This window comes from Phaethon lepturus, unplaced genomic scaffold, assembly GCF_000687285.1.
Source record: "Phaethon lepturus isolate BGI_N335 unplaced genomic scaffold, ASM68728v1 scaffold47686, whole genome shotgun sequence".
Classification (NCBI taxonomy): domain Eukaryota; kingdom Metazoa; phylum Chordata; class Aves; order Phaethontiformes; family Phaethontidae; genus Phaethon; species Phaethon lepturus.
Genome location: NW_010549274.1, coordinates 4,816 through 17,051, shown reverse-complemented (window position 1 = coordinate 17,051; position 12,236 = coordinate 4,816). Strand labels below are relative to the sequence as shown.

At 39.2% G+C, this 12,236-nt stretch overlaps 1 protein-coding gene across 1 annotated transcript in view; it reads left to right on the top strand.

Moving 5' to 3' along the window:
- The window catches only part of WHSC1L1 (Wolf-Hirschhorn syndrome candidate 1-like 1), a 34,862-nt gene extending 22,922 nt beyond the window's left edge, over positions 1-11,940 (top strand). Inside the window, 9 exon segments of the mRNA XM_010290213.1 lie at positions 1,797-1,953; positions 2,540-2,742; positions 3,200-3,312; positions 4,140-4,409; positions 7,860-7,976; positions 8,364-8,505; positions 9,046-9,152; positions 9,522-9,726; positions 11,304-11,940. Of these exon segments, the coding sequence (XP_010288515.1) occupies positions 1,797-1,953; positions 2,540-2,742; positions 3,200-3,312; positions 4,140-4,409; positions 7,860-7,976; positions 8,364-8,505; positions 9,046-9,152; positions 9,522-9,726; positions 11,304-11,545 (1,556 nt within the window). The 3' untranslated portion in view covers positions 11,546-11,940.
- The last annotated feature ends 296 nt before the right edge of the window (positions 11,941-12,236 follow it).

The window sequence follows — 12,236 nt, the reverse complement described above, 5'->3', positions numbered from 1 at the left end:
CCACCTCTGCCAGCTTGGGACAGCCAGTGCTCCCTCCCCTCCTCGCGGGACGGGTGCTGGCTTTCTGAAGCAGTGCTGGGTGTAGGAGTGGCAGGAGGTGCCTTCTGCCCTGTGCAGAAAACCCTGCAGCTCCGGGAGGTCGTTTTATTCTGGTGGGAGCAGTGCTGTAGCATCTCAGAATACCTTATGGGGAGATAACTGTTGTCTGTCTATGCAAAATACTCAGATGTAATATTTTATTCCCCACAGAAATTTGATTTCCCAAGAATGTTCAGAAAAGGTGCCCAATTAACCATTCTAAAGTTAGGTTATTTTGAACATTGCTAGATTGACGGCTTTCAGTAGCTCCTGTAATTCCTCAAAACAAAAATTATTTTGAGCCCTCTGCTTAGCTTGAGCAATATCTTACTAATGCATCCTGAGAGCAAGGTGTTGGTTGGTTGTTTTTTTTTTCTTGCTTAGCACTGAAAGTTTTGTGTTTGATTTTCTTTGATTTTTTTGCATCTCTTGGCATTTTACCATGTTGGATAATGTTTCAGTAATTTACACTGGGTCTGTATTTCCTCTGAAATAAGATTTGCAAAAAAAAAGTTTAAAGTTAAAATTTTATTATGGGTTTGGGGAGCTCTCGAAAATCCATATGGTTGGATTTTACTGTTTTTAGCAGAGGAAATACAGTATTGGTCATGCAACTGATTTATTTAAGGAATGCTTAGTGTGACATGGCAACAATCAATTAATGCAGTGATATTTTTTGAAAGTCTATAGGTGGACAAGATTTTCTGATAAATGTTTGGAAGTTACTATTCACATTTCTTTTGATATTGTGATTGAAAATTGCTTTACTCTCAAGTTTCTCCCAGATTTTCTGTCTGGGGCACACAAACTTGTTAACTTTAAAAAAATTATACATCTATAAAAATGTGTGTGTATATATATTTTATATACTTACATGTATAAAATATTACCATATGTGTAATGTATCAAGTCTTATTGCATGAGCTACTTTGCTGAGGGTGGCTTAGAGATGTGCTGTGGCTCTCCACATTTAATACATTTGCCAAAACATAAGCCAGTCAAAACAACTTTTGTCCAAATAAGCGTAAACTTCAGAAATTAATGTTAACCACTACGCTAAGATTTCCTTTGTGCGCAAAAGGAATTTTTGGGATGGGGACAACTTGTGTGGTGTCTCATTCTGCATTATGTACTGTGCTCATACTGGTAAGCTTTTCTTTTTGTGGAATAAACACCCTTATTACAGTTCTTTTACCATGTCCTTGGTACAGAAAAGCATTGATCAACCTATAGGCTGTGGGTTATTTTTAGTGCACACTAACTCATTGCTGGGGGATTCAGTCATAACAATGTTGATTGAAAAAGTGTTCCTTAAAAATTTGGTTATTTGTCAATGTTTTGGCTGCCACAAAAGAAATAACCACAGTTTTGGCTGTCACCAACAAAATAAAAGCTAGCGGCACTGCTTTCAGATGCAGTGCTTCCTTTGGGGATGTTGCTTCTCCTGCCAACTTACCTCATGTTTAAAAAATACTCAGCTGCTTTTTTTGTGTATCTTTGATGCAGTTTAGAGCTACAACTTGTGCATCAGATGATTGCATTGCACAGTCTTTTTTAGCCAACATTGTTAAGTTTGACTTGATCCCTTTCTTTTGCCATTTTTTTTCTGAGGCAAACAAGAATGTAGAATGGATGATTTAAAATGAATGTCAATTGCTATGCACAGGGGGAAGCAAATCCTTACTTCTATAAACCAAACAGGGTTTCTTTGTTTAAAGGGGGAAAACTGTTGTGCTGTGAATCGTGCCCAGCTTCCTTTCACCCTGAGTGTCTCAACATAGAAATGCCTGAGGGATGCTGGAATTGCAATGACTGTAAAGCTGGCAAGAAGCTACGTTACAAGCAGATCGTTTGGGTCAAGCTTGGAAATTACAGGCAAGTTTGCTGGTTTTGTTTTTTGATGCTTTGAATGTTTTTAATGTACTATAGAATTACAGGAAGATAACTCAAAGCAGCTCAATCTTTGCAAACAAGAACTAGAAATACAATAATTCATCTACTTTGTGTCAGACATTGATATCGCCCTTTAAATTAAATTCTCCTGCTTTTTCCAGGCAAGGATGGATACTTGATTGCATTTACATTTTCTCTACTGTAGAGAGTAATAACGATATAGAAAACCAGGGGCTGCCTTATAGAACCAAGATGTCCTAGCTTGTGTTTGCTGTTAGTCACCTGCAGGAATACAAGCATTTGTAGGTGATCTTATAAATTCACTCTTGTGCCATGTATGTTCTTACAAGGCTTTTCCAAAATTTGGAATAAGATTCTTGTGCTTTGCATGGTGCTTCCCAAGTATTGCCAATGGCAAGGAGCCTTGATTGTATAAGGAAGGAGTTAATTTCTTGAAGAGAGGAAAACTGGCTTTTATTTCCCAAACCAGTTAGGCAAACTCAGAAGCTAAGGTTGTGGTTCAGGGAACTTACATGATTCTTCCCCCGCTCCCCCCTCTATTTTTCAGGTGGTGGCCAGCAGAGATCTGCAATCCCAGGTCTGTGCCTCTCAACATACAGGGCCTCAAACATGATATCGGGGACTTCCCAGTATTTTTCTTTGGTTCACATGACTACTATTGGGTACACCAGGGCAGAGTTTTCCCTTATGTTGAAGGCGATAAAAGCTTTGCTGAGGGGCAAACTAGTATTAACAAGACCTTCAAGAAAGGTAAAATCAAACAAAGTTTATAGCGGTTTATGAAAAAATTCCACGTGTTTGTGTCTTCATCACCACTTAACCTGCATGGGAATATTATGTGACTAGTGTTCTGTGTTCACATAAAATTGTAAACATTGTGTAGATCCCTTGACTGCAGATAAAAATATGTTTCTTTAAGTGCCTACTCATTGTATATTGTTCTGGGCAAGTTCAGTTCTTCCACAAACTGGGAAATGTTAAGATGGAGCTTGGGCTCTGCTGCATGGGATTATTGTTTGGTATCTCAGTACCTGCTGAAAAGTACCTGATGATGGATTAATGATATACTGCAATAACTCATTTTTAGCTTGTGTTTTTGTTTATAGAGTTCTAGTCCTAGCTTTAAAATAAATACATACATACATGTAGATATTTGATTAATAGCAGCTGATGCTAATTGCGTTCTATTTTGAACTGCCTTGCACAGCACTAGAAGAAGCAGCAAAGCGCTTCCAGGAGCTGAAAGCACAAAGAGAAAGCAAAGAGGCATTAGAAATTGAAAGGAATTCAAGGAAACCTCCACCTTATAAACACATTAAAGTGAGTTGGCTTTCTTTTCCTATTTTTATTCTGTGCATGAGTAAGCTATGATTTGAACCAATATTTGCTACAATTCAAGCTTAAGGAAATTGAAATACATCATTTTGCTGTTCTTCTCAAGACTCTTTTGTTCCGTCTTAGAGTGCCATAAAACATTCTTTTGGCAGGGTATTTGTGAAAGAGAGTTAATGGTTGAAGAACAGTTTTACCGAAGGTAGAATTTTGCTGGTTGCAAGCTGGTCTCATGTGTCTTAGATACATGCTGGCTATTGCAACTTACTAGACTTTGTTAACACTGAAACTCAATATTAGTAAGAATATCTACGGCTCATCCTACTGCAGAGTCTTAACTCTTGCCAGCAATTTTGGACACATAGGGCTTGGTGTTGTTTATTCAGTGTTTTTCATTTTAGTTGAAAGAAGTCCTAGTGATGTACTTGGTAAACTGTGTGTTTTAAAGTTCCTGAACCAGTAATTTTACTGGGGAAATACTCCTGCTGTACTATCTGCAGTCATGAGTTTTAATGTTCTTCAATTCCTCACTACTGGCTTCTCTGAACAGTGTATGTCCCTGATTAAGTTGGCAGCTGAGTGGCAACAGATGCCATCTGTAAAAGTGCATCATGTGTCTGCTTCTGAATTGCAGGAAGTATACTTGTTGTGACACGCTAGCGTCAAAAGAGTCTAGAAGAAAAATAATGACATAATCTTTGTTATCTTGCCTTCTCGTGTCAGTTGATGATTGGCCTCCAGTAAAGCTGTTGAGTTTGTGTTATTTGTGCATTGTCATCTTCATGTATTCTTTTTTCCTTTTTTCCCCCCCACAGTCCAACAAGGTAATAGGGAAGGTTCAGATTCAGGTAGCTGATCTGTCAGAAATCCCTCGCTGTAACTGCAAGCCATCAGATGAGAACCCCTGTGGCCTGGAGTCAGAGTGTCTGAACAGGATGCTGCAGTATGAGTGCCATCCCCAAGTGTGCCCAGCAGGAGAGCGATGTCAGAACCAGTGTTTCACCAAAAGACTCTACCCTGATGCTGAAATCATAAAAACTGATCGGCGTGGATGGGGTCTCAGGACAAAAAGGAGCATTAAAAAGGTAGAATTACAAAGGACAAAGGCTGCGATAGCCATCAGTGTGGTTTTATGTGACAACACTGCAATTCTGTGTACCTTAAGCAAATGCATACAAAAATTTCAGCACTCTCAGGTAAATGCTTTGTGTTAGACAACATGAAACTTCCATAGGGGAAGCAGTAATGGTGAAATCTGCTTAGCTGTTCTGACAGAAGCATCTTAACCTTGAACTATCTGAACTCACAGAAAGCAAGTGAGTTCCAGGTGATTGTGAATTTGTGAATTCTGTTCGTGGAGGGGAAGAGTGATTGTCGCATGCTTTGGAGGAAAGAGCATGCGTGTGTTTTCTCATCGCCCTAAATAAGGCCATTGAAAATTATGAAATCTAAGAGGGCTGGCAAAATAAGTCACTTGTTTTTCCTTTTTTTTTTTTTTTTTTTCCTTCTTCCTGTCATCCTTATCATAAGCCAGCAAATGAAAATCACAAAATGCAAGAGAAGCCCAAAGGGTAGGTGGAGGCAGCTTGAATTGTGAGCCCCTTTTCAGGGGGTTACTCTTAAGTCTGTCCTTTTGCCTTGTCTTTTTACGCTATTACAGTAACAGGCTGACAGCATTTTCCTGTTAGTGGGTTGCCTGGAGTGAGGGAGTTCACTGTATTACTCTTACAGATGTCTAGTAACAAGTCAGCTTTCTCACCCTCCTGGTGTTCAACTCTTCAGCCTGGATTTGTTTCAGAAGAACTCACAGGGGATTAATGAAAGACTTGAGGTGGTCAGGCTGCATTGGACAACAAACTTTAAAGGTCCTTAGAAGTTCAAGAAGGCAGAGAAGAATAATGAAGATACAGAGATTTCTGTTGATGGAAATGATGTTGCTATTATAATAAAAAGCAGCAAGGACTGACGAGCCTCAGGAAAGGACTTTGGCTTAAGTACTAGAATGGTTGGCAACTTTAAGAGTATTAGTGGGTGCAGTCAGTGAGGAGGGGGAATGGGAATATTCTTCCCTGACTGTCAGAAAGCCATTGGATGTAGATCACACTGTATTGCTGCACACTGTATTCCTGGGAATACCAACCTGGGATTCAGACGGGATATGCAACAGTTCATATGGAAAAACAAAATTTTACACTTGCTTATTGAAGTGTGAGAATCCTCGTCTAGCTGGATTGCAGTCTTGCTGTACTTCGAGGCAAGCGTGAGGATGATTGGCCTGGATTTCACCTCTGCTTTAACTTGGCAGGCAGAGGAATGGATCTGACGGACGGATGTGTGTTTTCCTCTTACTCATGCAGGCTTCGTTGTTTCTGAACAAGGAGATGGCTGAGCATACCTGAAGAGTAGAAGGTGCAGTCATGGCCATGGATGAAATTGGACACTTTAAGACTTTGGGACAAGTTGTTTTTGTCATGTAACCCACATCCTCAAGACTCTGCTTTAGAGAACTCTTTTGCTCTTGGTTGCCTTCATATTTTCTTCAGTTTGAGTTTGCACCCATCTTAACAGCAACAATATCCTGGAGCTTCTCATTGCAAGGAAACAGGCCATAGTTTTGCTGGACTCGAACTTCATGCGAGGATTACGCTGTTCTGCTCTGTAGAGAGAAAGCGACTGCTCTCCAGACTGGAAATTCTGCTGTGATGTTTTGGGTTGAATGATCACCGTGTTTAGCTCCCAGGGTAATCAGAAAGTCTAGATAAAAGCAAAGAGATCCTGAATTGATTCTTTTACTATTAAGCAATGGGATATTTAGCTGTATACACAGGTAGTGCATAGGCTAATCCACTGAAGAGGTCCTGAAATGTCAAGAGGAAAGCTTTGGGCTTATGTATAATATATTCAACTGTAAATTCTTTGCTTTTGTCCATTTTTACTAGACATCTACCTCCTTGGCTTTTTAAAATGTAGTTTACAGTCTCTAGAAATCTGAGATAGAGAAATATTATGTAGCAGTTAAGTGACAAGCATGCATGTAAGTAGGGTGATATTGGAGGTGTTTTAAGAGACCAGTTTCGGTGAGGATGCCGTTAACCGCTCCGTCCATGATAGGTGGAAGCTTCTAACTCTGGGACTTTGATTTCAACCTACACACATCTGACTGATGGGACAACAAGTACCTAGAAGAATAGTGGGGGGAAAAGCAGTGTTTAAAAACCTTTCAATACACTACAATTATTCTTGTCCCAAGTACCTGGTAAATTTTTATAGCAGGTTTTGGGATTTTTTTTTTTTATAGTAAAGTTCCTGTGAATTTAATATGCAAACTTTACAAATGCATTTGTGTCCTATGAGAACTTTACTGAAATCTGTTGGTGGTTCTGTTGAATTGTCCAGGTGTTCCCAGACACACAGGCTGAACTGAAAGCAACTGGGCAGTGAAGGGACTTTGTTTTTTTCCCTTTGATCTGGGCTAAAATTTTCAGAAGGTGCTAGGTGATTTTTATCAAGTGAGTGTGTGTTAGAAAAGACTATTCCAAACTGTAAATCAGTCTTCGCGAGTGCTAGGCTTCCGAGTCATTTAGGTGACTTACCTCTCAGAAATGTGACCCAAATTGCCTGATTTCCACCCTTATCCCTTTCACTTACCACTTTCCTCTTTCATGTTTGGGCTGTGACGGCCACCAGCGAGGGCACGCAGCGACAGGCATTGATGCCTGCAGCCCCGTCACATCTTTCAGGGCACCTCAGAAGTTGCTTGCCCAGGCATCTGCCCCAAGCATGGCTGACAGGGTGGCGCTTGTTAACATGTTGGTACTGTACATTACAGGAATTCTTCTTTAAATATCAGGTGCTTGTTGGACACTTGAATTTCAGTATTTCAAATAGCTATTTTTAACAGTGTTTTAAACCATCAGTAACTGGCTGGCTTGATAAAGTGGTGCTCAGAGTGCTGAGTATTGACTCCCTTGTATCAACGTATCAATCGTGTCCCAGCTCTTCTGAATTCCTTCAGGTAAAAGTTGGGAACACGCTGTTGGCCTGGAGGGCTACTTCTAAACATGTTTTAGCAATTAATTTTTTTACATTTACATTTTTTGTATAACCAGTGTTTCATTAAAGCTTTGTTACTGCAAATGTTCTGATTTTACTGACTATTAAAAGTCCTAATAAAAGTGAAGTATGTAGTGAAAATACTTGCCATTGTGATAGTTCATGTTTCCTTAGGAGTCTATGGATATTGTCTCATGGTCCTTTTTAAAAGAAAGCATGAAACTTTGAAGGGTTCTAGAGAATTGACAAATAGGACTTGTGTAGTGAATACAGAAACAGTGGTTGGCTCTGCTGCCTTTTTATTTTGTGTGAGCTTACTGCTTAGACAACAAATACCTGGTGTATGTAGTCATGTCTTGCCTACTAGATGGTTAAAGTTTAGAGTATGTTTTTGTAGGAAATGCTTTTTTCTGTGCTGTTTCCCTTTGTCACAAGAAACATTAGATAAGGTTTTCTTATTTTTGTTTTCCTTTACTTTCCAGGGTGAATTTGTGAATGAATATGTTGGTGAGCTAATTGATGAAGAGGAGTGCAGGTTGCGGATCAAACGTGCACATGAAAACAGCGTAACCAATTTTTATATGTTAACTGTAACAAAGGTAAATATTATGTCTTGTTCAATATAAACTGTTTATGGTTGAAACTAGGGGCAAAATGCTGACAGAAGCATCATTCCATGTTTGATGACACCTGAGTGTCAGTAGTGTCATCACAGTGACATCTGTGTTTCTTTTTAATGGAATGGATGAAAAGATACAGGCTTTCTGTTTCATCTCAGGTTGTGCACTCTGTGCCCGTTTCACTTCTGTAAGCACAAATACTCAGACGCTTTTTCATAAAACTAACTCTGCAGGGAAAAATTACCACTTTCAACTGATTTAAAATAAGCATAATTTTTGCTGCCTTAGCCATTAGTAGTCACTTGTCAGCAAGAAAGCTTTTTTTATTTGTAAGTACTAAATATGTCTTTGTCTTTTTATTTGAAGGACCGGATAATAGATGCTGGCCCAAAGGGGAATTATTCTCGTTTTATGAATCATAGTTGTAATCCAAACTGTGAAACACAGAAGTGGACAGTGAATGGTGACATTAGAGTTGGACTATTCGCTCTTTGTGATATTCCAGCAGGTAAAAAGATGGCACTGTTTTGCATGTATACTTTTGTCTTGAAGTGGCTAAGTTCCTAACTTGGCCTTTTTTTTTTCCTCTGAAGTTACTTAATACCAATGACGTTTATAGGAGCTCTGTTGGAGTGGAGACAAATATTTGAGTTCCAGTTTTAGCAGGGATCTTATAGTTAGAAATAGTTTGAAGCTGAAAGCTACTGCTAAAGCTAACTACAGGGTTTGCTGCTAAGTAGAATGTTAACTCTGTGTCATGTCAATGCTTACCATAGCATTGATGCTTTCACCAAGATTTGTCTGGTGTATTATCTTTCCATGTTAAGTGTTTTACCTGATCTGTCATTTTAACTGGATCTATGTGATAGAATAGCTGCTACTTCCAAAGTTTATGAAATCAGTACGCTATTTCAAACTTACCCTTTTAAAGCATGCTGCTGCTAGCTCTCACAGACCACAAAGAGATAAATGCTAATGAAATGTCATTGTCACAAGTCTGTCTTTCCTCAGTGTCTGTGTGGGTGAATTGTTTTTCTTTAAATTTTAGGAATGGAGTTAACATTTAATTATAATTTGGATTGCCTGGGCAATGGTAGGACCGAATGTCATTGTGGAGCAGAAAACTGCAGTGGTTTCCTAGGAGTGCGTCCAAAGGTACATGGATGAAAGTTGAAGCTTCTCTTCCCAAATCCAGAAATCTAGTGAAAGTAGGGCAAAGAGAGATTTCTGGTTTATTTAACTTTTTACTTCAGGCTATGTAATACTTTCCACCCTTGAAAGTCTCTAAAGATTTTACAGTTACGCACTGTAGTGCTATTGTGTCTAAGGTGAAGCTAATTTACCAAATTTTGTTAATTCAGATACATGTGAATAGGCATTTCTGGCTTTTATAGCTTAAAAACTTTTTTGAGTGGATTTAATTTGAGCATAGTCCATGCAAATAATAACCCAAAGTGGATTAAATTAATTTTAGTGCAAGAGGTTTATGAAGTGACTGTATGCTGTGATCTTTGTAATTGCTAGACAGCATTTGCAACAGCAAATGAAGAGAAGGTGAAGAATGCAAAATTAAAGCAGAAGAAACGGAAAATAAAAACAGAACAGAAGCAGATGCATGAAGACAACTGTTTCCAGTGTGGAGATGGGGGAGAACTAGTCATGTGTGATAAAAAGGACTGTCCCAAAGCATACCACCTCCTATGCCTTAACCTAACTCAACCACCTTTTGGTAAGAGCAATCGTATGGCTTCCTATTCATCTTTTCCTTCCTGCATCAAGACAGTGTTTGAGCTGAAATGCAGTATTCATTTACATTAAATGCAGCATATTTGCTTTTGCAGTACCACTCATTTTTAGAAAGACATCGGGTGGCAGTGTTCCTAAATGAGAAGCGATGGACAGAGAGGCATTGTAGTACTTGTTAATGTTTTTGTTGCATCTCTTGGATCAAATTTCATCCTCTTATTTTGATTGAAATACAAGCTTCATCTTGATGTCCCAAGGTCACCAAATGCAAATCATGTGATAGTTCAAACCACTGACATAGCAGGCATGATGTGTAGGGCTTGATTAATCAGTAAATTTGTTTAAATTATCTGCTGTATCCTGGTGGCACGTATCTTCCATTTGACTTTTTCCATGTTGAGACATAAGTTTTTGTAGCTAGGGCTCAAATTATTAAGCGATACAAAATCTTAATCTAATTGCAGAATTTTGTAAAAGCCCTTATCTCTCTAATCTTCCAAAGACTTTGGTGATAATAATTGTTGAGATTAGTCTATGATTAAATTAATCAAAAGGTTGCCGTGAATGAAGTTGAATCTGTCACATGCCTTTTCAGCATATTAGAAACATGGAAGCTCTCCTCAAAATAGCTTATTTGCTGGGGAAAGAAATGATAGCATCTTAGTGCCAAGAGCAACTTGAGTTGGTTTTTTTTTTTTTTGTTTTGCTTTGTTTTCCTTTGAAGTTCAGGGGAATTAGCCTGGCCCAGACTAGCTACGACTTCATTAGAGGTTTGGAGTCCCACCTTGGTGCTATTCTCACTCTTTGGGACGCAGGTCTTGACACACTAAATGTGGTATGTCATGTCCCTGTGAAGGAGAGCGCGCTCTGTTTCTGAGCAGTAACTCAGACAAAAGACACTTCAGGGAGGCTTGGACACAGCAAAAAAGGGAAATTAAAAGCTTCTTGCTGCTATGTTCACTATACCTTTGCAGTGTGAGAGGTCAGCACATGGTCATACAAATACACGTCTGAATGGTTTGGGGGATCTGAGGTTTTTTTATGCTCAAACATATTTTTACACAGCTTGCTCTTCTCTGAGCCATTTCTTGCTTATTTTTCAAAACTAATGCATTCAGTCTTCTACCTTAAAGTACACTGCAGGTGAATTAAAACTTAATTTGGAGATACCCATCTGAGCCAGTACTGTGTCTGGATCAATAAGAGGTGCTCACAAATCAGAAAAATGTACAAAACAACCTCTCCATCTTGGAAGGATGTTTGGTGTCTTGACGCCAAAGGAGGTTGATCTAACCATTTTAAGGTCTAGTTACGCATGCAGCAATGTTTTGAGCCAAGTGAGGCTTAAAAAACACAAAATGACTAAGAACTGTTCCCAGTCAGATTCTTGTAAATGAGAAGCAGAAGTAGTGCTGCAGTAAGAGCTGATTTTTCTGAACTTTCTTTGCCATTCATCTGAACAAATACAACATGGAGTAAGGGTTAAAGGCCAGTGCTGTCCCCAAAATGCACTAATTTCAGCTTCTTGTCTCTCTCTTCCCCCTTCCCCTCCATCCTCAGGAAAGTGGGAATGTCCGTGGCATCAGTGCGACATCTGTAGCAATCCTGCAGTTTCATTCTGTGAGTTTTGCCCTCATTCATTCTGCAAAGATCACGAGAAGGGAGCCTTGGTGGCATCAGCATTGGATGGCCGTCTCTGCTGCTCCGCACATGACCCCAAATCTCCTGTGGCACCTGAGTACTGGAGCAAGATAAAGTGCAAATTGGAACCACAGAATCCTGTAGAAGAAGCAAAGGAGTGAATTTGACTAAAAACAAACAAAGGAGGGGGGAAGAGGGGCAAACAGGCGATGAACTTGAAGAGACTGCTATGACACATTCAGTCTTTGTCATCGAAGCCGTGTGTGAATTGGGAACGGGACCACTTACTCTTAGCAAGCAGAAGCAGGCAGTGATGTTTGTTTTTTATTGTTTGGTCTTTCTTTTACCCTTGAATGTGCTGCAGCAGCTCTTACTGTTGGAAACCAGAAACATCTTGGCCTTCAAAGAAAAATGTAGACCTTTTGACAGTGAAAAGAATATTCTGTTTAAAACATGTTCTTTTGAGTGTAGAAAGCAAAGCATAGAAGCATATTTATTTATTTAATTTTTAAAGGGTGTTGAAGATCTGGTTTTGATCAGTCAATGTGTCTTTAAAAACAAAATAGCAAAGCCAACGTAACTTTTATGTCTAGTTTAAGAAAAGAAGATAGCGTCCCCACTCTATGGCATCTCAATGTTACACAAGACAGATGTGAGTTTCAGACCAGGTGACCCTGAAATGCCTCCATTCCAGTACTTACTTATAAAGGCATTTTGAGAAGGTAGGTTATGTATCATGTTAACTTATGAATATTATTGTAAAGCTTTTCCTATGAGAAATCAGGTGTATGACTTGGAAGTGCTTGTAACATGAGATTTAGCATTTAAGGAGGGAAGAAATCATGGTTCCTT